Source organism: Oryx dammah, unplaced genomic scaffold (genome assembly GCF_014754425.2).
Source record: "Oryx dammah isolate SB20612 unplaced genomic scaffold, SCBI_Odam_1.1 HiC_scaffold_25, whole genome shotgun sequence".
NCBI lineage: Eukaryota > Metazoa > Chordata > Mammalia > Artiodactyla > Bovidae > Oryx > Oryx dammah.
This window is the reverse complement of record NW_024070209.1, coordinates 77,776,727-77,800,499: the sequence shown is the minus strand read 5'-3', so window position 1 is coordinate 77,800,499 and position 23,773 is coordinate 77,776,727. Positions and strand designations below refer to the sequence as shown.

The window sequence follows — 23,773 nt, the reverse complement described above, 5'->3', positions numbered from 1 at the left end:
CAGATTCAGTTACTATAATCATATTTTCTGCAAATGACAATTATTTCTCTCTTTACAGAGCTTTTTCATTTTATTCAAATTTCTCTCATGTTATATAGCACTGGCTAGGATCTTTAATACAACATTTAAGAGAAGTATCGTTAGCAGAACTCCTTGTCTTTTTCCCAATCCTAGATGGAAAACTTTCAAATACTGAGTATAAATAGGAAGTCTGCCATCCTTTGGAGGTGGGGTGGGTTGTTTCATTCTCTTTGACTTCCCAGCATATTAAATCTTCTGATTCATATCTGTAAGTCAATATATAAATTATAATGTTCCTGCATCTTCTGATAAATTCTTATGATTCGTATCTCTTATTTTAATCTTTTAATGTGGAAAATTATACCGTGTGAGTTACTGATGCTCATCTTGCATTCTTGGGATAAAATCCAACTTGTTCATGATGTGTCACCCTGCTTTATAACTGCTAGATCTGGTTTGCTAGTATTTCAGGATTTCTAAATCCATGTTCATAAGTCTGATTAGCCTACGATTTTCCTTTTCTGCACGTTTGATAGGTTTTTTTTAATATCAAGATTAAGCTAGCACCATAAAATGGCATGGGAAGACCAGTCTTTTTCTATTCTCTACAGTTTTAAAAATTTTAAAACTACTTCTTCCTTGAACGCCTAGTATCATTCACCAAAAAAGTTGTGTTAGCCTGGAATTTTCTTGTAAGACTTCTTGATTACTCAATTGCCTTAAGAGTAATGAACTTTAGACTTTTTATATATCACTGAATCTTTTTGATAATATTTTTCTCATTATTTGTCTATTTTGTTTACAATTTCCAATTTCCTAACATGAGATTGATTTCTAATATCCTGTTATGATTATTCAATTTTTCTGATATTGGTTATTTATGTCTTATCTTTTTATCTTTTTTTAAATGAACCTCTAAGAGGTTTATCAATTTTATTAGTCTTTTTAAAGAAGCAACTTTTGGGATAACTTGACCTTTTTTATTCTATTTTTGTCATCTATTTCATCTACATTAGTTTCGATCTTTATTATTTCATTTCCTTCTATAATTCTTAGAATTTATTTTCTTCATTTTATGGTTCCCAGATAGAAACTTATTTTCTAATGTATGTATTCAAGCCTATATACTCCAGCCATTTGCAGAAACATGGATGGACCTAGAGATTATCATACTAAGTGAAGTAAGCCAGATAGAGAAAAACAAGGAATCTTAAAAAAAAAAAAAAAAGATACAAGTGAATTTATGTACAAAACAAAAACAGATCCACAGACATAGAGAACAAACTTACAGTTACAAAAGGGAAAGGAGGGAACAGAGAAGTTTTAGATTAACATATATACCACATACAAAAAAGATAACTAACAAGGACTGACTGTGTTGCACAGAAGCTATACTCAGTATTTTGTAATAGCCTTTAAGAATCTGAAAAGGAATATACACATATAACTGAATCATTCTGCTGTACATCTGAAACTAACATGTAAATCATCTGTACTTCAATTAAAAAGAAAAGGCCAATATACTCCTCTATGTTTTGTTTTTAGGTGTAGTAAACAAGTTTAAACATGCAACATTTTCATAATCAATCAGTTCAAAAGTTTCTAATTTCTATTATATTATCTTTGTTACTTAAAGAGCTTGATAAAACACAAGAGATTAAAAAAGACACACTCCCCACACTCAAGAATTACACAATTCATAGAGAAGGTAATGTACTATATTCTTAATCCTAAAATGCCACTTATTTGCAGTGATCAAATAACTTCCCTTAGGGAGAAATACATAACTCTTTCACTTTAATTTTAAGACACTTTCCACCTCCAAACATACTAAAATAATTAACAAATCACAAATAGCTAAATGAAACACAAGGCAGACAGAAGTACTAAAGAAAGGAGCAAGTTATGTGCCACAAGAATGACAAAAGCAGAAATGATTACTATTTTGTTCCTTTTTTGGCCATGCCACATGGCAGGCAGAATTTTAGTTCCCCAACCAGGGGTCGAACCCACGCCCCCTGCATTGGAAACACTGAGTTTTAAATCACTGGACGACTAGGGAAGTCCCAAAAGGAATAATTATTCATGAACAAGCACTGGGAAAGTTTCAGAAAGGCTTCATGAAAAGGATCATATTAAAAGATGAAAAGGAAAGTTAATCACAAGTATAAAGCAAGGCTTTAAAAAGGAAAATGCAAAACTATATATCCCAATTTTGCTTAAAATTTATAAAAAGGTATTCTAAAGGAAAAATGTTGGCTAGGGCTAAAAACATAAAAGGATGTTTGTGGAACAGTCCGTGGTCTAGTACGTTAAAGTATAGAACCAGGACACTGTTGATGAGTTTAAAAAGTAGTTTGGAGCTAGATTAATGGAAATGGGGCTTCTCTGGTGGCTCAGATGGTAAAGCGTCTGCCTGCAATGCAGGAGACCAGGTTCCATCCCTAGGTAGGGAAGATCCCATGGAGAAGGAAATGGCAACCCACTCCAGTACTCTTGCTTGGAAAATTCCATGGATGGAGGAGCCTGGTGGGCTAAAGTCCATGGGGTCGCAAAGAGTTGGACACAACTGAGTAACTTCACTAGCAACCAGAATGGTATAAACTAACCTGAAATTTTGAAAGGTAACCAAAAGAATAAAAAGAAATAAACTGAAGAGACTAGAGGCTTACAGAGTAAGTAGGAGGACCCAGGAGAGGCTGAACAAGAATAGCAGAGATGAAAAGAAGTGAACATGAGATAGAATAACCAAGAATTGCCAAGTCACTGAAAGTGGGCAAAGAAAAAATTAAGACTTAAAGATGACTCTGAGGATGAAGTAAAAAATTTCTAACTAAAGTAGAGAAGGAAGTTAATGGTGAAATAGGGTAAATAGGAAGATAGGCAAATCTGCTATGGTTTTTCCTGTGGTCACGTATGGATGTGAGAGTTGGACTGTGAAGAAGGCTGAGCGCCAAAGAATTGATGCTTTTGAACTGTGGTACTGCAGAAGACTCTTGAGAGTCCCCTGGACTACAAGGAGATCCAACCAGTCCATTCTGAAGGAGATCAGCCCTGGGATTTCTTTGGAAGGAAGGATGCTAAAGCTGTAACTCCAGTACTTTGGCTACCTCATGAGAAGAGTTGAGTCATTGGAAAAGACTCTGATGCTGGAAGGGATTGGGGGCAGGAGGAGAAGGGGACGACAGAGGATGAGATGGCTGTATGGCATCACCGACTCGATGGACATCAGTTTGGGTGAACTCCGGGAGATGGTGATGGACAGGGAGGCCTGGCGTGCTACGATTCGTGGGGTCGCAAAGAGTCGGACACGACTGAGCAACTGAACTGAACTGAAGCAAATCTGGGAGAAGTGAGCTCATTTTTGGGACATTTTCAGTTTAAGGAACAGCAGGAACATAAACATGGTAATATTTTGTACAAAGGCAGTAATGTGTTACATGGTCAGAAAAGAAGCCAAGATGCAGATGTAAACTCACTTGGTGTACTGGCACAGGAACAATAGGTGAAAAGTGAAACCAGTTAAGATTCTCCCACAGAAGGTATATAAAACATCTCTATTTTTCCAATACAGAAACTGAGGTTCAAAGAGGAAAGCAAACTGGTCAAGGTCACACAATGAAGTGGTAGAGTAATATGGCAGATCTGACTCCAAAAGCATCTAGTCACTAAACTAGACTGTCATTTACGTTTCACTGATACACCGAGGAAAAGGAGACTGACAAAAAACAATGAGAAAGCCAGGAGAGTAAAATATCATACAAATGTAGGGGAGAGGAGTTTCAGAAACTTAGACATACAACAAAGAATTGAAGAATGAAGAAAAATAAGGATGGAGAGGAAGTCATATTCTGGCACTGAGTTACATAAGAACTACTGAAAAAGAATCATGGAGCAGTGTGAGATAGAATATAAATTCTGAAAGGGATCAATAGAGTAAGAGAGGAGCACGAGAGAGAAAGGTTTTTAGGATGAAGAGGCAGACTAGTATCATAGTGGTTATAGAAAAGGAGGTGGCAGAGGGAGAATGACTGAAAATATAAGACTAACAAACAATCGATGTAGTCATGCAGAAGGACTGAAAGTCTATAATCAACATACTACAAGGAATAGGGATTTAATGGGTGAGAAGTGAAACACAGAATGTGGAAAAGCTAAGAACTCTATGAGATCTGAAGAAACAAACATCAATTTTTTTAAGCAAGCTCCTCTATTAGCACATAAAATTTTGTAACTATGTAACTATCTGAATAAAGGAGAATTATTTCACATAGTCCCGGCAGAATGAAGTACAGAAGACAGAGAAAAGTTTCATAGTGAGAGAATGATATACACAATCAACATGTCACTTGGGAACACCAATATTAATTCTAGTAAAGCCCTTTTTATGAGAGTGATTTTTACATTTATAGTCATAAAGGAACTAAATGTTGTGGCTCAGAAGATTAGGTAAAATGACCTGATTTCTTCCTAAAAGTTTTACCTGCTTTTAAACTTCTCGTCACTCCAAAGATAGTCAATTCTTTATAGACAAATATACTGTAAAATGTGGTTTACTGTTAGGATTACCAACATAGAGTTCACTGGTGAACAAAGCAAAACAAAAAAGCAAAAAAATTGCTCTCTTATAGAATGGAAGTGAACATAAAAATAAATTTTGAGAAATCAAAGTTGATAAAATTAATAGCAAAATACCTTGATGTTTTTAAGTCAACAACAACATGAGCTGAACCTGAGGAACAGGAGCAAAGGCATTTATAGGAAGTAAATAATAGGACCAGCATCAAAAGTCTAAAAAAAATAAGCAACAGTAAAAGGGAGTAGCAAATATACACAATCCAGAAGCATTCTCTTAAATCACAGTCCTACTTAGAATCTAGTAAGGCAGGACTATGGTACTCTGTTACTCTTCAAGAGGGACCCAGAATAGTCTTAGCAGGGGCTTTGATAAACTCCCAGTTCAGTTCTTTTTAGCTTTGTTCCATCCCTCCATGGGCCTATAATTTCAGCTTCACAGTCCATTTCACAAAGGGCTGCTTTTGCCAGGTCTCTAATCTACAGCAACTCTGGGACAGTAGCTCTGGGACAAAGCAAGGATAAAGCTGAGGTAAAAAAGGGAAGATAACAAGAATAGCCCTGTTCTACTATCATTTATACTTCAGAGACAGTATTAACATCCTTTTTCATTCAGTAGGTTAAACAAGTCAATAAATTCTGACCTTACAATTTCAGAGAGAACAGAATGAATGTAATTGATACAGAATTCCTCAAAACAATATAAAGAAATACCTAGCAGCATGTTAAAAAACCCTCAATCATGTAAGTTCTCCAATGCATTAAACATATCTCCTACATGATCTGAAGAAAAAATTTATCTACAGCACAATTAAATGAAACCGGAACATGTATTGCATTAATAAGTACAGTTGACTCTTGAACAGCACAGGTATTAGGGGCACTGACCCTCTGTGCAACTAAAAATCTGCATGTAACTTTACAGTCAAACCTACACACCCACTATTCTGCACCTGCAGGACTCAATCAACCACAGACTATGTAGAGCTATAGTACATCTTTATTGAAAAAGATTCAAGTACAAGTGGACCCACACAGTTTAAATCGGTGATTGTTCAAGGGTCAGCTGCACTCTACATGGTTAAAGGAATACTCTTATACTAAAAGTGAAAAAACAGCATGCTTAAAAGTGGGTCTTTAGGAGTGCAGAAATATGAAGGAATAGAACAGGAGGTGATGTATTATCTACACACATTCAAACGTAACCTTTAAATTTCACTTTAAAAACGTAACAAGTGCTACTTTATTAGCTTAAGAAAAATACCTTCCATCTTTCACTACTATTAAAGTAGTAATTTTCACACAACTTAACTTTACAAAAAATGTATTTTGCTGGTCTTTTCTAAAAGTTGTACTGCGCAACGGGCAGAAAATTTACTATATACTGATGCCATTAGGTTTTAAATACCAATAGATTAAAATACTATAAATGTACTAAATAAGGCTGAACTAAGTCCTAAGTGGAAAATGTTAGCTGTACATTTCTCAACATTAACTAATTAAATGACTAACCTTGTAAGGCAGGAATGGCAAATAGGTTTTGTCTTACATGCTAACAAATGGTTTTATTTCTTAAAGCACTGCATTAAGAATTCTGGGCTACACTCCATTAGAAAGATGCTATGATTCACACTATAAACAGACTAAGAAAAAATGTTTTTGAGAATTCTAATGCACATTTGTCATCCCTGTCATTAAGTCTCACAAAAGATACTGATTTCACCTATTGGCACCTGAGTTCTAAATAATTTATTGCAGTGTTAAGATTTTAAGGCGTGTTGATTTTTCTCACTCCTCGGTATGACAATCTACTTTAAACCTTTTAAATCTATCCAAATTTCCACAATTAACCAACTATATACCTGGCATGCCGGTAGCAAGACCCTGACCAAAAGCCAAAGTTGGATTTGCTGCTGCAAGTGACTCAGCTTGCTGCCCTTGCTGGCCCTGATTGGGAGTAAGAGGGCGCTGACCTGCTCCAGCACGGAGAACCTATAAAGGACAAATGATTTCCTTAGAAACAATATTAGAAAATAACAAATTAATTTATCTTGGACAACTTTATATTGCAGATAGCCTTTGGGTATTCTTTGAACATATTTACATTCAAAGCAATGTCAGTTTACCATTAAAAAGTACAAATTATGTAATTCAAGAACATAATCTATTAAGCAACATGGAGATTTTAGGTCTTCACAAAAAATTATTTCTAGTATTTGTGCTTTTTAACTTACCAAAGTAGCATTAAAATGAGAGAGATATTTGGGGGGAAGGGCAAAATTTCAGATGAAGAAAAAAGTTTAAATTTTGTAATTTTCTAAGACTGAAAACTATAAATTAAATATGATGACTCAATTAGTCTCTTACAAGACTGTGATACAGAGTGAAAACTTCAAATTTAACCAGGTTTATAGGATTTAGAAGCTTTAATAAAGTGAGCAAAAAGCTGCTTTTTATTGTAAAATCTTAGCATGAAAATAGGAACAAAGATTTCATAAAAAATGTGAAAAACTCTTAAGAATAGTCAAACTTTACTCCTTCATAATACACAGCTCTTCTTGCAGTGATAATAAACAACCATGATGCACATTAATTTCATAAAGGTAAATACTTCAACAGTTCAGGACAAGGGGGAGTCATCTCAAGTCCAACCATGTAAGCAAGCATCATGCCACAAGTATGGGTAATGTTTAGGCAAAGTGATTTTTTTTATTTAGCCGAAGAAGACAGATTTTAAGAATATTAAATGGTGCTATGGCATAATCTCCAAGGACTGAGTCAAAGGACAGCTTTAACAGAAGATCAACATAGTTTAAAAAGAAAATTCAACTGCCAAGTAACAAACACTGTACTTGTCATTAAGTTGCTTCTTTGGTATAAGTATGATAAATTTGACTACCAGAATTCTAGCATTTTTATCAGAATTTTTCTTTGACATTTACTTACAAAAATAGCTTCAGGAAAGCAGAAACCGGGAAAAAAATTTCAAGATAAACATTTTCTGTTTTAAGAAATTAAATCTAACCTTTACTGAAAATATTTCCTCTTTCCTTGCTTAAACACAAAGTACCCAGTAACCTCCTTTTTCTGGTCAGAAATATATTAAGTTAATATTTAAAACAGTAATTTCAATACCCAGAAGAAAATGAACTGACAATCACTTAAATAGAAACACTGTGAGTACACTTTAAGAAGGGAAGAAAAATTTAAAAACTGTTAAAGAGATTTCAGGACAGTTTCAAAAATGGAAATGTAGAAGTGGAATACAACCAAATATTCAAATTCATATAATTACAACTAGAGGGAAAAAAAATCCCATAATACTTGTGTATCAACTATATGATAGGTACTGTGCTAACCACACTGGGAAAAATAAACAGAGAAAAAACACAGATCTTGAATGAAAGGGGCTCACACAACTTCAAAGATTCTTTATAAAGTTTTAATTTAACGAAGGCAAGCCTATACTATACCTGTTGCTGTCCAGGCTGAGCTTGTGATGCTGCTTGTTGATTTGCTGTGTTGTTTGCCGCAGCTGCAGCTTGTTGCTGAAATAAATTGGCTGGATACACCCCCCACGGAACACCATAATACTGAGGTGGAACCACTGCCGGACCTAAACCCCACATCCCACCCCCCCAAAAGAATTAAAAAGAAAGTCACTACTTTTTATAGAATAAGGTTGGTCAGTTACCATTAGATCATAAAAAAGGAACAGTGTATAAGACTTAAGAGTAGATGTCCTTACAATCCTATATCCACATGGAATTGCTTACCCCTTTCCCAATTCTACTAGAGACAAAGTCTACTGAGGCATGGATTATTAAAAAAAGAAAGTATTCAGAGAGGACAGCAGTGGTATTAATGAACAGATATGAAACTAAACTCAAGAGGGACAAGTGAACTGACAGGACACTTAATCACCTTTTCAACATCTATTGAACACTAGTTTATGCCCTTGACACTGGCAAACAGGAACATTAGACAACATAAAGATTTTCTATATTCAATTCATCACTCTTTTTAAAAAGGAATTTTTTTAACTGAAAACATTTTTGGCTTTTAATTTGTAAGCTATAACAAAAAACTAGGGAACATTTTGGTACTAAGCTTGCTAAAAGTATATTTTATTTGTAAACAGAATTTTAAAATATTTTTCATATCTGAAACAAAATTAGTTACAATTTTCACAAAGCAATTGAAAATCACATAAAAATAAATGAAACGTCAGTGCTTATGTGATTAGGAAACTGGAACCAGTGAGTTAAAACAAGAACGAACTATATAATATAATCATAAAGGGACACAGACATAAGAAAGCAACCCAGGAAAAACAGAGTAAATTCTTGCTCTATCTACTTTATCCAAGATAAAATTTAATTTCTGGTCAGTATGAAGTATCAAACAAAATAAGACCTACCATTAAATTAATAATTAACATGTCATGTTTCCTGGCTGATAAAACAAATATGTCCTAAATTCCACTGATATGATTTTAGTGTATCTGGTGGTGGTGATGGTGTAGTCACTAAGTTGTGTCTGACTCTTGAGACCCCATATACTGTAGCCTGCCAGGCTTCTCTGTCCATAGGACCTTCCCAACCCAGGAACTGAATCTGGGTCTCCTGCACTGGAGGCAGTTTCTTTACCAACTGAGCTACGAGGGAAGCATTACATATTAGTGTATCTAACACGTATTTTAGAAAGTCAAACTCTTGGTTTCACTTTGTTTTAGAAGAAAATAAAGCCCAGTGTAACTGAACCACTAACATGAAAAGCTTCAGGAAAACAAAAAAATTCTAAAGACAGTTTAAACAAAATCTACAATAGACTCTTAAAACATAAGAAAAGGATTTATGAAGAAAGTATACACTGTCACAACAAAACAAAAGAATCAGACATTCAGCTAGAACTTCTCTGTCTAAAAGTAGCCAGAAGTCACCTGTGGCTAAACAGTTGAAAGTTGAATAGCCTGAACTGAGATGTGTTCTAAGTACGTAATACATACTTACTATGGGGATTTTGAAGACTTAGCATTAAAAAAAAAAGGTACCTATCAATAAAAATTATCAATAATCAATAGTTAAACAGATCACTGAAATTAAGTTCATGTTTTTTACTTTTATAATATGGTTACTAGAGGGAAAAAAAAAAAATCTAAGTTACAATCTGGCTCCCATTCTATTTCTACTGGACAGTACTGATCTCAGAAAGTCTAAGTAAGTCCAGAATGCCAAGAATCCTTATCTCAAAACTAATGATCACTTAAAAGTTCCTTCTTTCAGGTCCCATAGATTCACAGATTAATGATTCTCTGTATTTAAGATATACCAGCACTTTACATATTAACATCCAGTTAAATGGTACCAGGAAAGCTCATATCCTTATGGAATCACAGGCAGATCTACACCAAAAGTATTCATTGTGACAGGTTAGTTTCAGTTGGCTAACTAAGGGATCCAGCAGGAATTTGAAATTAACATTTTTTCCCCACATCTTAAAATTCTTGTGTATTAAAAAAAAAAAAAGTCCACAGATACTAAGAAACCCACAAATGCCTAAGAAAAAAATACCTGTTCTGCAGGCATGATAATAAATAACTACCAGAAGCGGATTTAACATTAATTGATCAGTGGTAATTCAGCAAGTTTATCACTGACAGCTTCAAGTTAAGAAAAGTTAGTCAATCAACAGCTTCAAACAAGGAAACACACTTCCATGGTTGATATCTCCCTGCTCCTGTCTTGGTAACCAACATAAATCATGCTTAAGACCAGTTCATTCCTGTCTCTATAACTGACTCAATGTAAAACAACTTCTCCCTCTAAACCCTAGACAACAAATCACTTTATTCAATAATATTGTGCCAAACCAGTACACAAGTCTTCCTTACTTAAATAGGAAATACAATTTGGTTTAAAAAAAAAGGGTTTTTTTCCAGCTTTAGTGCAATACAATTGACACATGACACTGTATACTTTTGCTTTTTAGTCCAGATTTTGACTGGTAGTTATCAGGCTTTGACATTTACTAATATATTCTTTCCAACTCAACCCCACCTTTTCATCCCTCAGCTTGCCTGTTTATTCTGATATTGCTAATTAAACTTTACTTTTTAGATACTCATTTACTCAAGACTGAACCTCTTTACCTTGTCCTATTCCTGCCCTGGGGGTAGCTGCGATAGACTCCTGTGAGTGGCCAGCTGATTTTCTGAGAAGTAACTATTTGCACTGTCTCTGTGGGTAAATGGGATCAGTTACAAGAATAAAGATTTGCTAATGTAAGATTTTTGAAACTATAAAACTAAAATGTAAACCAACTAGGCACAGGAGGAAAAGAGTTACTAGACTTAAGTTTTCTCCTGTAGCCTTACACTTGAAAAATAAACTAACTTTGGAAACTTCATTTCCCTCTGGATATATGTTTCAGTTTTCCCTAGGAACTTCAAATTGCCCCAACAGACCAAAGTAAAGCTTACCCCAAAATTAAAACTAAATCCAGAACAAGAAACAAGTATGAACAGTAAGTTACCTGCTAATGTAGCTGCTGCAGCCAATCCTGCTGCAGTATACGGATCAGTCCCTGGAGGAGCAGCACTAATAATATATGGATTTGGCACAAATGCAGCTGGAGCAAGGCCTGCTGAAAATACACCAGCTGTATTTGAAAGAGAGAGAAATAATAAAAACATATGCATGATTTTCTTCATTAGGAAAAAAAATTCTACTCTGAAATTGGGGTTGGGGAGGAGAGAGTATATGATAATTCTAACTCTTACTACCTAAGTGACCTTAAGCATGTAACGCAACCTGGTTCTGAGGTTCTTCATGTATGAAACAGGTATATAATCAGTAATTTCTGTTCAAATTAAATATAAATGATTGTATACTACTGGCACATAACAGGCACACAATAAATGTTCAGAGCAGTTAGAACTACTATTGTTCAATAGTGGTTTTTCATTCAATCTTTATTAAGTCAACTATGAGTTAGGGATTCAACGCTGAGGAGGACAGTTATGATCTGCCCTCACAAATCACAATCTAGTCAGAAAAGCAAGTAGAATACAGTGTAAGTGCTATGAGCACAGAGAGACAGGATATCAAGAAGCTTTTGGCAGGATGGTATGGAGTTGTGGTAAGATAAAACTGCAGCCATAATCAGAATGAAGACTCATGAAGAGCTTCCTGGGTCATGTTAAGCAGTTGGGACGTTACTCTGAAAGTAAAAGGAAAACAGAATAAACCCACTTCTGAGTCTAATATATGCCAATATAGATTTGGTGAATTTAACTCAGATGACCATTATATCTACTACTGTAGGCAGGAATCCCTCAGAAGAAATGGAGTAGCTATCATGGTCAACAAAAGAGTCCAAAATGCAGTACTTGGATGCAATCTCAAAAACAACAGAATGATCTCTGTTTGTCTCCAAGGCAAAACATTCAATATCACAGTTATCCAAGTCTATGCCCCAACGAGTAACGCTGAAGAAACTGAAGTTAAACGGTTTTATGAAGACCTACAAGACCTCCAAAAAAGATGTCCTTTTCATTATAGGGGACTAGAATGCAAAAGTAGGAAGTCAAGAAACACCTGGAGTAACAGGCAAATTTGGCCTTGGAATGCGGAATGAAGCAGGGCAAAGACTTATAGAGTTTTGCCAAGAAAATGCACTGGTCGTAGCATACACCCACTTCCAACAACACAAGAGAAGACTCTACACATGGACATCACCAGATGGTCAACACTGAAATCAGATTGATTATATTCTTGGCAGCCAACGATGGAGAAGCTCTATACAGTCAGCAAAAACAAGACTGGGAGCTGACTGTGGCTCAGATCATGAACTCCTTATTGCCAAATTCAGACTTAAATTGAAGAAAGTAGGGAAAACCGCTAGACCATTCAGGTATGACCTAAATCAAATCCCTTATGATTATAAAGTGGAAGTGAGAAATAGATTTAAGGGCCTAGATCTGATAGATAGAGTGCCTGATGAACTATGGAATGAGGTTCGTGACATTGTACAGGAGACAGGGACCAAGCCCATCCCCATGGAAAAGAAATGCAAAAAAGCAAAATGGCTGCCTGAGGAGGCCTTACAAACAGCTGTGAAAAGAAGAGAGGCGAAAAGCAAAGGAGAAAAAGAAAAATATTCCCATCTGAATGCAGAGTTCCAAAGAATAGCAAGAAGAGATAAGAAAGCCTTCTTCAGTGATCAATGCAAAGAAATAGAGGAAAACAATAGACTGGCAAAGACTAGAGATCTCTTCAAGAAAATTAGAGATACCAAGGGAACATTCCATGCAAAGATGGGCTCGATAAAGGACAGAAATGGTCTGGACCTAACAGAAGCAGAAGATATTAAGAAGAGGTGGCAAAAATACACGGAAGAACTGTACAAAAAATATCTTCATGACCCAGATAATCATGATGATGTGATCACTAATCTAGAGCTGGACATCTTGGAATGTGAAGTCAAGTGGGCCTTAGAAAGCATCACTACGAACAAAGCTAGTGGAGGTGACGGAATTCCAGTTGAGCTGTTTCAAATCCTGAAAGATGATGCTGTGAAAGTGCTGCACTCAATATGCCAGCAAATTTGGAAAACTCAGCAATGGCAACAGGACTGGAAAAGGTCAGTTTTCATTCCAATTCCAAAGAAAGGCAATGCCAAAGAATGCTCAAACTACTGCATAATTGCACTCATCTCACATGCTAGTAAAGTAATGCTCAAAATTCTCCAAGCCAGGCTTCAGCAATACGTGAACCATGAACTCCCTGACATTCAAACTGGTTTTAGAAAAGGCAGAGGAACCAGATTTCAAATGGCCAACATCCGATTTCAAATGGCCAACATCCGCTGGATCATGGAAAAAGCAAGAGAGTTCTAGAAAAACATCTATTTCTGCTTTACTGACTATGCCAAAGCCTTTGACTGTGTGGATCACAATAAACTGTGGAAAATTCTGAAAGAGATGGGAATACCAGACCACCTGACCTGCCTCTTGAGAAATCTGTATGCAGGTCAGGAAGCAACAGTTAGAACTGGACATGGAACAACAGATTATTTCCAAATAGGAAAAGGAGTATGTCAAGGCTGTATATTGTCACCCTGCTTATTTAACTTATATGCAGAGTACATCATGAGAAATGCTGGACTGGAAGAAACACAAGCTGGAATCAAGATTGCCAGGAGAAATATCAATAACCGCAGATATGCAGATGACACTACCCTTATGACAGAAAGTGAAGAGGAACTAAAAAGCCTCCTGATGAAAGTGAAAGAGGAGAGTGAAAAAGTTGGCTTAAAGCTCAACATTCAGAAAACGAAGATCATGGCATCTGGTCCCATCACTCCATGGGAAATAGATGGGGAAACAGTAGAAACAGTGTCAGACTTTATTTTTCTGGGCTCCAAAATCACTGCAGATGGTGACTGCAGCCATGAAATTAAAAGACGCTTACTCCTTGGAAGAAAAGTTATAACCAACCTAGATAGTATATTCAAAAGCAGAGACATTATTTGCCGACTAAGGTCCGTCTAGTCAAGGCTATGGTTTTTCCAGTGGTCATGTACGGATATGAGAGTTGGACTGTGAAGAAAGCTGAGTGCCGAAGAATTGATGCTTTTGAAGTGTGGTGTTGGAGAAGACTCTTGAGAGTTCCTTGGACTACAAGGAGATGCAACCAGTCCATTCTGAAGGAGATCAACTCTGGGATTTCTTTGGAAGGAAAGATGCTAAAGCTGAAGCTCCAGTACTTTGGCTACCTCATGCGAAGAGCTGACTCATTGGAAAAGACTCTGATGCTGGGAGGGATTGGGGGCAAGAGGAGAAGGGGATGACCGAGGATGAGATGGCTGGATGGCATCACTGACTCGATGGACTTGAGTCTGAGTGAACTCCGGGAGATGGTGACGGACAGGGAGGCCTGGTGTGCTGCGATTCACAGGGTCGCAAGAGTCGGACATGACTGAGCAACTGAACTGAACTGAAAGGAGGCTAAGGAAGATTTATGCTAGAATTTCCTCTTCTGGAAAGTAAATGTGAAAAGTACAAGGTAGGAAATAGGTAAAGAGAACATGTTTAAAGTTAAAGGAGCTCAAAAAGGTTCAAGTTGAAAAAGATGGTGGGGGATGGATATAGACATAAAAAGCAAGTGGACATAAAATAACTTTTATGGTTACTATATTGTAATGATTTTCATGTTCTGGACTGTGACGCACAATGTGAATATTATTTCTCATGGACTTAGCATCCACACACACAATGCCACAAACAAAAACCTCAAAAAAATGTTTATCCTTATGAAATTTCAATGTACTCTAAACTAAACTGCCAATTTTAAGAAATGATGGCCACAACCTACAATAGTGATTTCATGCCCAGGCAACACATGGCCATTTGAATAAAACAGAGGATTCAATTAAATCCTTGAACTATTTAAAAGACCATTTTTTCAAAGTTCCATTCTTAGTTATGCCCTAGATCAAAGGCTTTCAAGATTTCCCTCTAGTGCCTCTACTGTGATTCAGCTCAGTTCAGTTTAGTCGCTCAGTCATGTCCGACTCTTTGCAACCCCATGAACCACAGCACACCAGGCCTCCTTGTCCATCACCAACGCCTGGAGTCCACCCAAACCCATGTCCATTGAGTTGGTGATGCCATCCAGCCATCTCATCCTCTGTCGTCCCCTTCTGCCCTCAATCTTTCCCATTATCAGGGTCTTTGCAAATGAGTCAGCTCTTCGCATCAGGTGGCCAAAGTATTGGAGTTTCAGCTTCAGCATCAGTTCTTGCAATGAACACCCAGGACTGATCTCCTTCAGGATGGACCGGCTGGATCTCCTTGCAGTCCAAGGGACTCTCAAGAGTCTTCTCCAACACCACAGTTCAAAAGCATCAATTCTTCGGCACTCAGCTTTCTTCAGAGTCCAACTCTCACATCCATACATGACTACTGGAAAAACCATAGCCTTGACTAGATGGACCTTTGCTGACAAAGTGATATCTCTGCTTTTTAATATGCTGTCTAGGTTGGTCATAACTTTTCTTCCAAGAAATAAGCTTCTTTTAATTTCATGGCTGCAATCACCGTCTGCAGTGACTTTGGAGCCCAGAAAAATAAAGTCTGACACTGTTTCCACTGTTTCCCCATTTTTTCCCATGAAGTGATGGGACCAGATGCCATGATCTTTGTTTTCTGAATGTTGAGCTTTAAGCCAACTTTTTCACTCTTCTCTTTCACTTTCATCAAGAAGCTTTTTAGTTCTTCATTTTCTGCCATAAGGGTGGTGTCATCTGCATATCTGAGGTTATTGATATTTCTCCAAGCGATCTCAATTCCAGCTTGTGCTTGTTCCAGCCCAGCGTTTCTCATGATGTACTCTGCATATAAGTTAAATAAGCAGGGTGACAATATACAGCCTTGACATACTCCTTTTCCTATTTGGAACCAGTCTGTTGTTGCATGTCCAGTTCTAACTGTTGCTTCCTGACCTGCATATAGGTTCCTCAAGAGGCAAGTCAGGTGCTCTGGTATTCCCATCTCTTTCAGAATTTTCCAGTTTATTGTGATCCACACATTCAAAGACTTCGGCATAGTCAGCAAAGCAGAAATAGATGTTTTCTGGAACTCTCTTGCCTTTTAGATGATCACGACAAGAATAAAGATGTTTTGATATACATGTTCTACTCCTTTAACTACAAATTGAAAAGTCAGGATCTAACTTTATATTCTTTATTTTTATGATTAAAAGACTGCTTTTAAAAACTCAAACTACTATTAATATTTAAGTATATAAAGTGGAAAGCCAAAGTCTTCATGTAACCTTACTGACCATGAGTTTATGGCCTTCTCAATTTTCTTTTTTGACTTCAGAAATGATTTTAGTATAGCTCTCTCCATATTTATACTACAAAGCTGACAAAAAGCAGGAAGGTTTCAAATATTTGCAAAAGGAGGAATTAGTTTGACCTAATGGATTTATCAGGGCTTCCTAGGTGGTGCCAGTGGCATAGAACCCGCCTGCCAATGCAGGAACAGTAGATGTGGGTTGGAAAGACCCCCTGGAGGGGGGATGGCGACCCACGCCAGCATTCTTGCTTGGAGAATCCCATGGACAGAGGAGGCTGGTGACCTCTGGTCCATCAGGTTACAAAGAGTCAGACATGACGGAAAGCAACTTAGCACAATGTATATATACTGAAACTTAGGCCAAAAAAGGGAAAACTGATTTTAAGCTCACATGATTCACTTAGAAGTATTTACAACATATGAGATCTCAAGCCATATGTGTATGTGTGTTCCTGTTGTTGTTTAGTCACTAAGTCATGTTTGACTCTTCTGCGACCCCATGACTGTAATCTGCCAAGCTTCTCTGTCCATGGATTTCCCAGGCAATACTACTGCAGTGGGTTGCCATTTCCTTCTCCAGGGGATCTTCACCTACCTAGGGAGATTGAACCTGCATCTCCTGCACTACAGGCAGATTCCTTAGTGCTGAGCCACAGGGAAGTCTATTATGAGTGTGTACACATAAATGCATATGTTTGCATGTATACACATACATGTGTTTGAATCTATGTTTATATATGCATATGTATAAATACATGCCCTTCTAAATTTTTAAATGAATATATATATATATACACAAACACACTGATATGTTTTATATTATAGGGTATAATGGTACTTTAATATGCTTTTCTCACTTGCCAGTTAAACACAAATTCCTTTCCATGTCAAGGGATACCTATTTATTATTTATTTTTTTGTGTAGGGGGCTGCTACATGCCACCTGGCTTGCAGGATCGTTTCTCATAACCAGGGATTGAACTCTGGCCCTTGGCAGTGAAAGCGAGCATCCTAACCACTAGACAGCTGGAGAATTTCCTAGTAATATTTATAGCTACAGAGTTCTGGATCCCACTACATAAAAGGAACATGATTTAACTCATCTACTACAGATATACAGATGATTCACTTTTTGCTATTAATAATGCTATTATTAAGTATACTACATTATCATCATATCCTTATGAAAATTCACTTAAATGGACAAAAATGTGTATTTAATCTCCATCCGCCTGTCCAAATTACCCTCCAGGAAAGTTTTACCAATTTACACTACTGCCATGAATATACAAGAATACCACCTACACTCAGATGAAATAAGGTATTATCGAATTTTTTAAAAGCTGACAACGTGAGAAGTAAAATAAAGTATTAAAATTTGTTGGTTTTAATCTATGGTTCTTTGGCCATCAAAGAGAAACTATATCAAATCTTGTATACTTTTTTCGTTAAAATTCTTATCCATCGGAATATGACCCAATTATCTCCAAGTCATTCTCCAAAAATACTTTTGTAAAATTAATTTGCAATGTTAAGGTTAAAAGTCACACTACCCCTACACCCCAAACACACACCTTCACTTCAGAGTATTCTTGTTTACTGATCTAGTTATATATTTCTAAGGCAGTACCACAATGTTTTAACCACTGAAGATAATAATTACTTTGAAATATGGCTAAGTCCATCTCTCACTTAGGTGTTCTATTAAGCTTCTGGTTTCACTTTTTTGAGATAAAACATCAAAATCAAAGTTTTAAGTTTCCAAAAAGAAAACAGGTCCTGTTGGGATTCCAATCTATATATTAAATTCAAAATTTTAGGAGAATTGACATCTTTAAGGTATCGAGTTTTCTCCAAAGGGCATGCATCCCCATTTATTCAAGCCTTCAGAAAAAGCCTTGCACTAGTTTAGTTACTCCTTACTCCATCCCACATCCTGATTACTATGTGTAACTTTTCAGTTTTCTGAGAGATTTCCTAAGTTTTATCTTCTGGTCTATTTCCTCCTAGATGATAGCTAGTTAATTATGCAGTCCACCCCATGTGTTTTTTTTTAATATAAATTTATTTAATTGGAGGCTAATTACTTTACAATATTGTATTGGTTTTGCCATATATCAACCAAGGGTGTACGTGTGTTGAATCCGCCACGGGTATACATACATGTGTTCCCCATCCTGAACCCCCCCCTCCCACCTCCCTCCCCTAACCATCTGTCTGGGTCATCCCAGTGCACCATTCCCGAGCATCCTGTATCATGCATCAAACCTGAACTGGCAATCCATTTCACATATGATATTGTACATGTCTCAATGCAATTCTCCCAAATCATCCCACCCTCTCTCTCTCCCACAGAGTCCAAAAGACTGTTCTATACATCTGTGTCTCTTTTGCTGTCTCGCTAACAGGGTTATTGTTACCATCTTTCTAAATTCCATATATATGCGTTAGTATACTGTACTGACGAGTGTGACACGACTGAAGCAACTTAGCAGTAGCAGCAACAGCATACCATATTGGTGTTTTTCTTTCTGGCTTACTTCACTCTGTATAATAGGCTCCAATTTCATCCACCTCATGAGAACTGATTCAAATGTATTCTTTTTAAACGCTGAGTAATACTCCATTGTATATATGTACCACAGCTTTCTGCTGATGGACATCTAGGTTGCTTCCATGTCCTGGACATTATAAAAAGTGCTGCGATGAACACTGGGGTACATGTGTCTCTTTCAATTCTGGTTTCCTCGGTGTGTATGCCCAGCAGTGGGATTGCTGGGTCATAAGGCAGTTCTATTTCATTTTTTAAGGAATCTCCGCACTGTTCTCCATAGTGACTATACTAGTTTGCATTCTCACCAACAGTGTAAGAGGGTTCCCTTTTCTCTACACCCTCTCCAGCATTTACTGCTTGCAGACTTTAGGATAGCAGCCATTCTGACTGGCATCAAATGGTAGCTCAATGTGGTTTTGATTTGCATTTCTCTGATAATGAGTAATGTTGAGCATCTTTTTATGTTTGTTAGCCATTTGTATGTCTTCTTTGGAGAAATGTCTGTTTAGTTCTTTGGCCCATTTTTTGATTGGGTTGTTCATTTTTCTGGAATTGAGCTGCAGGAGTTGCTTATATATTTTTGAGATTCTTTGTCAGTTGCTTCATTTGCTATTATTTTCTCCCATTCTGAAGGCTGTCTTTTCACCTTGCTTATAGTTTCCTTTGTTGTGCAGAAGCTTTTGATTTTAATTACGTCCCATTTGTTTATTTTTGCTTTTATTTTCAGTATTCTGAGAGGTGGGTCATAGAGGATCCAGCTGTGATTTATGTCAGAGAGTGTTTTGCCTAAGTTCTCCTCTAGGAGTTTTACAGTTTCTGGTCTTATATTTAGATCTTTAACCCATTTTGAGTTTATTTTTGTGTATGGTGTTAGAAAGTGATCTAGTTTCATTCTTTTACAAGTGGTTGACCAGTTTTCCCAGCACCACTTGTTAAAGAGATTGTCTTTAATCCATTGTATATTCTTGCCTCCTTTGTCAAAGATAAGGTGTCCATAGGTGCATGGATTTATCTCTGGGCTTTATATTTTGTTCCATTGATCTGTATTTCTGTCCTTGTGCCAGTACCATATTGTCTTGATGACTGTGGCTTTGTAGTAGAGCCTGAAGTCAGGCAGGTTGATTCCTCCAGTTCCATTCTTCTTTCTCAAGATTGCTTTGAGTATTCGAGGTGTTTTGTATTTCCATACAAATTGAGAAATTATTTGTTCTAGTTCTGTGAAAAATACCATTGGTAGCTTGATAGGGATTGCATTGACTCTATAGATTGCTTTGGGTAGTATACTCATTTTCACTATATTGATTCTTTTATCCATGAACATGGTATATTTCTCCATCTATTAGTGTCCTCTTTATAGTTTTCTATATATAGGTCTTTAGTTTCTTTAGGTAGACATATTCCTAAGTATTTTATTCTTTTCATTGCAATGGTGAATGGAATTGTTTCCTTAATTTCTCTATTTTCTCATTATTAGTGTATAGGAATGCAAGGGATTTCTGTGTGTTGGTTTTATATCCTGTAACTTTACTATACTATATTCATTGATTAGCTCTAGTAATTTTCTGGTGGAGTCTTCAGGGTTTTCTATGTAGAAGATCATGTCATCTGCAAAGAGTGAAGAGTTTTACTTCTTCTTTTCCAATTTGGATTCCTTTTATTTCTTTTTCTGCTGATTGCTGTGGCCAAAACTTCCAAAACTATGCTGAAAAGTAGTGGTGGTAGTGGGCACCCTTGTCTTGTTCCTGACTTTAGGGGAAATGCTTTCAATTTTTCACCATTGAGGATAATGTTTGCTGTGGGTTTGTCATATATAGCTTTTATTATGTTGAGGTATGTTCCTTCTATTCCTGCCTTCTGGGTTTTTTTTTTTTTTAAATCATAATTGGATGTTGAATTTTGTCTAAGGCTTTCTCTGCATCTATTAAGATAATCATATGGCTTTTATTTTTCAATTTGTTAACGTGGTGTATTACACTGATTTGTGGATATTGAAGAATCCTTGCATCCCTGGGATAAAGCCCACTTGGTCATGATGTATGATCTTTTTAATGTGTTGTTGGATTCTGACTGCTAGAATTTTGTTAAGGATTTTTGCATCTAGGTTCATCAGTGATATTGGCCTGTAGTTTCCTTTTTTTGCGGCATCTTTGTCAGGTTTTGGTATTAGGGTGATGGTGGCCTCACAGAATGAGTTTGAAGTTTACCTTCCTCTGCAATTTTCTGGAAGAGTTTGAGTAGGATAGGTGTTAGCTCTTCTCTAAATTTTTGGTAGAATTCAGCTGTGAAACCGTCTGGACCTGGGCTTTTGTTTGCTGGAAGATTTCTGATTACAGTTTCAATTTCCATGCTTGTGATGGGTCTGTTAAGATTTTCTATTCCTTCCTGGTTCAGTTTTGAAAGTCATACTTTTCTAAGAATTTGTCCATTTCTTCCACGTCGTCCATTTTATTGGCATATAATTGCTGATAGTAGTCTCTTATGATCCTTTGTATTTTGGGGTTGTCTGTTGTGATCTCTCCATTGATTTGATTTTTCTCCCTTTGTTTCTTGATGAGTCTGGCTAATGATTTGTCAACTTTATTTATCCTCTCAAAGAACCAGCTTTTGGCTTTGTTGATTTTTGCTATGGTCTCTTTTGTTTCTTTTGCATTTATTTCTGCCCTAATTTTTAAGATTCTTTCCTTCTAACCCTGGGGTTCTTCATTTCTTCCTTTTCTAGTTGCTTTAGGTGTAGAGTTAGGTTATTTATTTGACTTTTTTTCTTGTTTCTTGAGGTATGCCTGTATTGCTATGTACCTTCCCCTTACAACTGCTTTTACAGTGTCCCACAGGTTTTGGGTTGTTGTGTTTTCATTTTCACTTGTTTCTATACATATTTTAATTTCTTCTGTGATTTGTTGGTTATTGAGCAGCATGTTATTCAGCCTCCATATGTTGGAATTTTTAATAGTTTTTCTCCTATAATTGAGATCTAATCTTACTGCATTGTGGTCAGAAAAGATGCTTGGAATGATTTCAATTTTTTTTGAATTTACCAAGGCTAGATTTATGGCCCAGAATGTGATCTATCCTGGAGAAGGTTCTGTGTGCGCTTGAGAAAAAGGTGAAATTCATTGTTTTGGGGTGAAATGTGCTATAGATATCAATAAGGTCTAACTGGTCTATTGTATAAGTTTGTCTTTCCTTGTTAATTTTCTGTTTAGTTGATCTATTCATAGGTGTGAGTGGGGTATTAAAGTCTCCCACTATTACTGTGTTATTGTTAATTTCCTTTTTCATACTTGTTAGCATTTGTCTTACATATTGCAGTGGTCCTATGTTGGGTGGATATATATTTATAATTGTTATATCTTCTTCTTGGATTGATCCTTTGATCATTATGTTGTGTCCTTTATCTCTTTTCACAGCCTTTGTTTTAAAGTCTATTTTATCTGATATGAGTACTGTTAATCCTGCTTTTGGTCTCTATTTCTGTGGAATACCTTTTTCCAGCCCTTCACTTTCAGTCTGTATGTGTCCCTTGTTTTGAGGTGGGTATCTTGTATAGAACATAAATAAGGGTCTTGTTTTTTTATCCATTCAGCCAGTCTTTGTCTTTTGGTTGGGGCATTCAACTCATTTACACTTAAGGTAATTATTGATAAGTTCAGAGGTTAAAGTGTCTGCCTCCAATGCAGGAGACCCAGGTTCGATCCCTGGGTCGGGAAGATCCCCTGGAGAAGGAAATGGCAACCCACTCCAATATTCTTGCCTGGAGAATCCCATGGACTGAGGAGCCTGGTGGGCTGCAGTCCACGGGGTCACAAGGAGTCGGACATGACTGAGTGACTTTACTTACTTACTTCTGCTCCCATTGCCATTTACTTTATTGTTTTGGGATTGAGTTTATACACCCTTTTTGTGTTTCCTGTCTAGAGAAGATCCTTTAGCATTTGTTGGAGAGCTGATTTGGTGGTGCTGAATTCTCTCAGCTTTTGCTTGTATGTAAAGCTTTTGATTTCTCCTTCATATATGAATGTTCTGGGCTGTAGGTTATTTTCCTTCATCACTTTAGGTATGTCCTGCCATTCCCTCCTGGCTTGAAGAGTTTCTATTGAAAGATCAGCTGTTATCCTTATGGGAAGTCCCTTGTGTGTTATTTGTTATTTTTCCCTTGCTGCTTTTAATAGCTGTTCTTTGTGTTTGATCTTTTGTTAATTTGATTAATTAACAAATGAGGAGTATTTACTAGGGGCTGAGGAGGTAGGCGAGGGCAGCTACAACCGGCGCACGTAGTGCGGCCTAAAGGAGCTACCCCACGTCTGAGGCCAGGTGCAGAAGCCAGGAGGATCCCATGCTCGTGGGGCAGTGGCCAAGAGGAGTCACCCCACGTCCAAGGTCAGGGGCAGTGGCCAAGAGTACCAGGCTGTGACAGCACAGGAACGGCCGAGAGGAGCTACCCCACGTCCGAGGTCAGGGGCAGCGGCGGGGAGGAGTTATCCTGTGTCCGAGGACAGGGGCGGCAGCCAAGAGTGCCAGGCTGCAACAGCGCAGGAGCAGCTGAGAGGAGCTACCCTACATCCGAAGCCTGGGGCGATGGCCCAGAGGAGCTACTCCCACACCCGAGGTCAGGGGTGGCAGCCGGGAGGAGCAACCCCACATCCAAGGAGCAGTGGCTGCGCAGGCACAGGAGTGCCTAGAGAAGCTATTCCATGTTCAAGGTCAGGAGGGGCGGTAGTGAGGAGATACCCCTCATCTAAGGTAAGGAGCAGCAGCTGTGC

The 23,773-nt window shown here is 37.3% G+C and overlaps 1 protein-coding gene across 5 annotated transcripts in view; it reads right to left on the bottom strand.

Annotated features, from left to right (window-relative positions):
* PUM2 (pumilio RNA binding family member 2) overlaps positions 1–23,773 on the bottom strand; it is a 122,095-nt gene that overhangs the window by 43,475 nt on the left and 54,847 nt on the right. For all 5 annotated transcript variants that reach the window (XM_040224987.1, XM_040224989.1, XM_040224988.1 and 2 more), the window contains 3 exons: positions 11,131–11,256; positions 8,070–8,212; positions 6,459–6,588 (listed from right to left, as the gene is read on the bottom strand). In XM_040224987.1, coding sequence (XP_040080921.1) covers positions 6,459–6,588; positions 8,070–8,212; positions 11,131–11,256 — 399 coding nt within the window. The remainder of the gene's footprint in view (positions 1–6,458; positions 6,589–8,069; positions 8,213–11,130; positions 11,257–23,773) is intronic.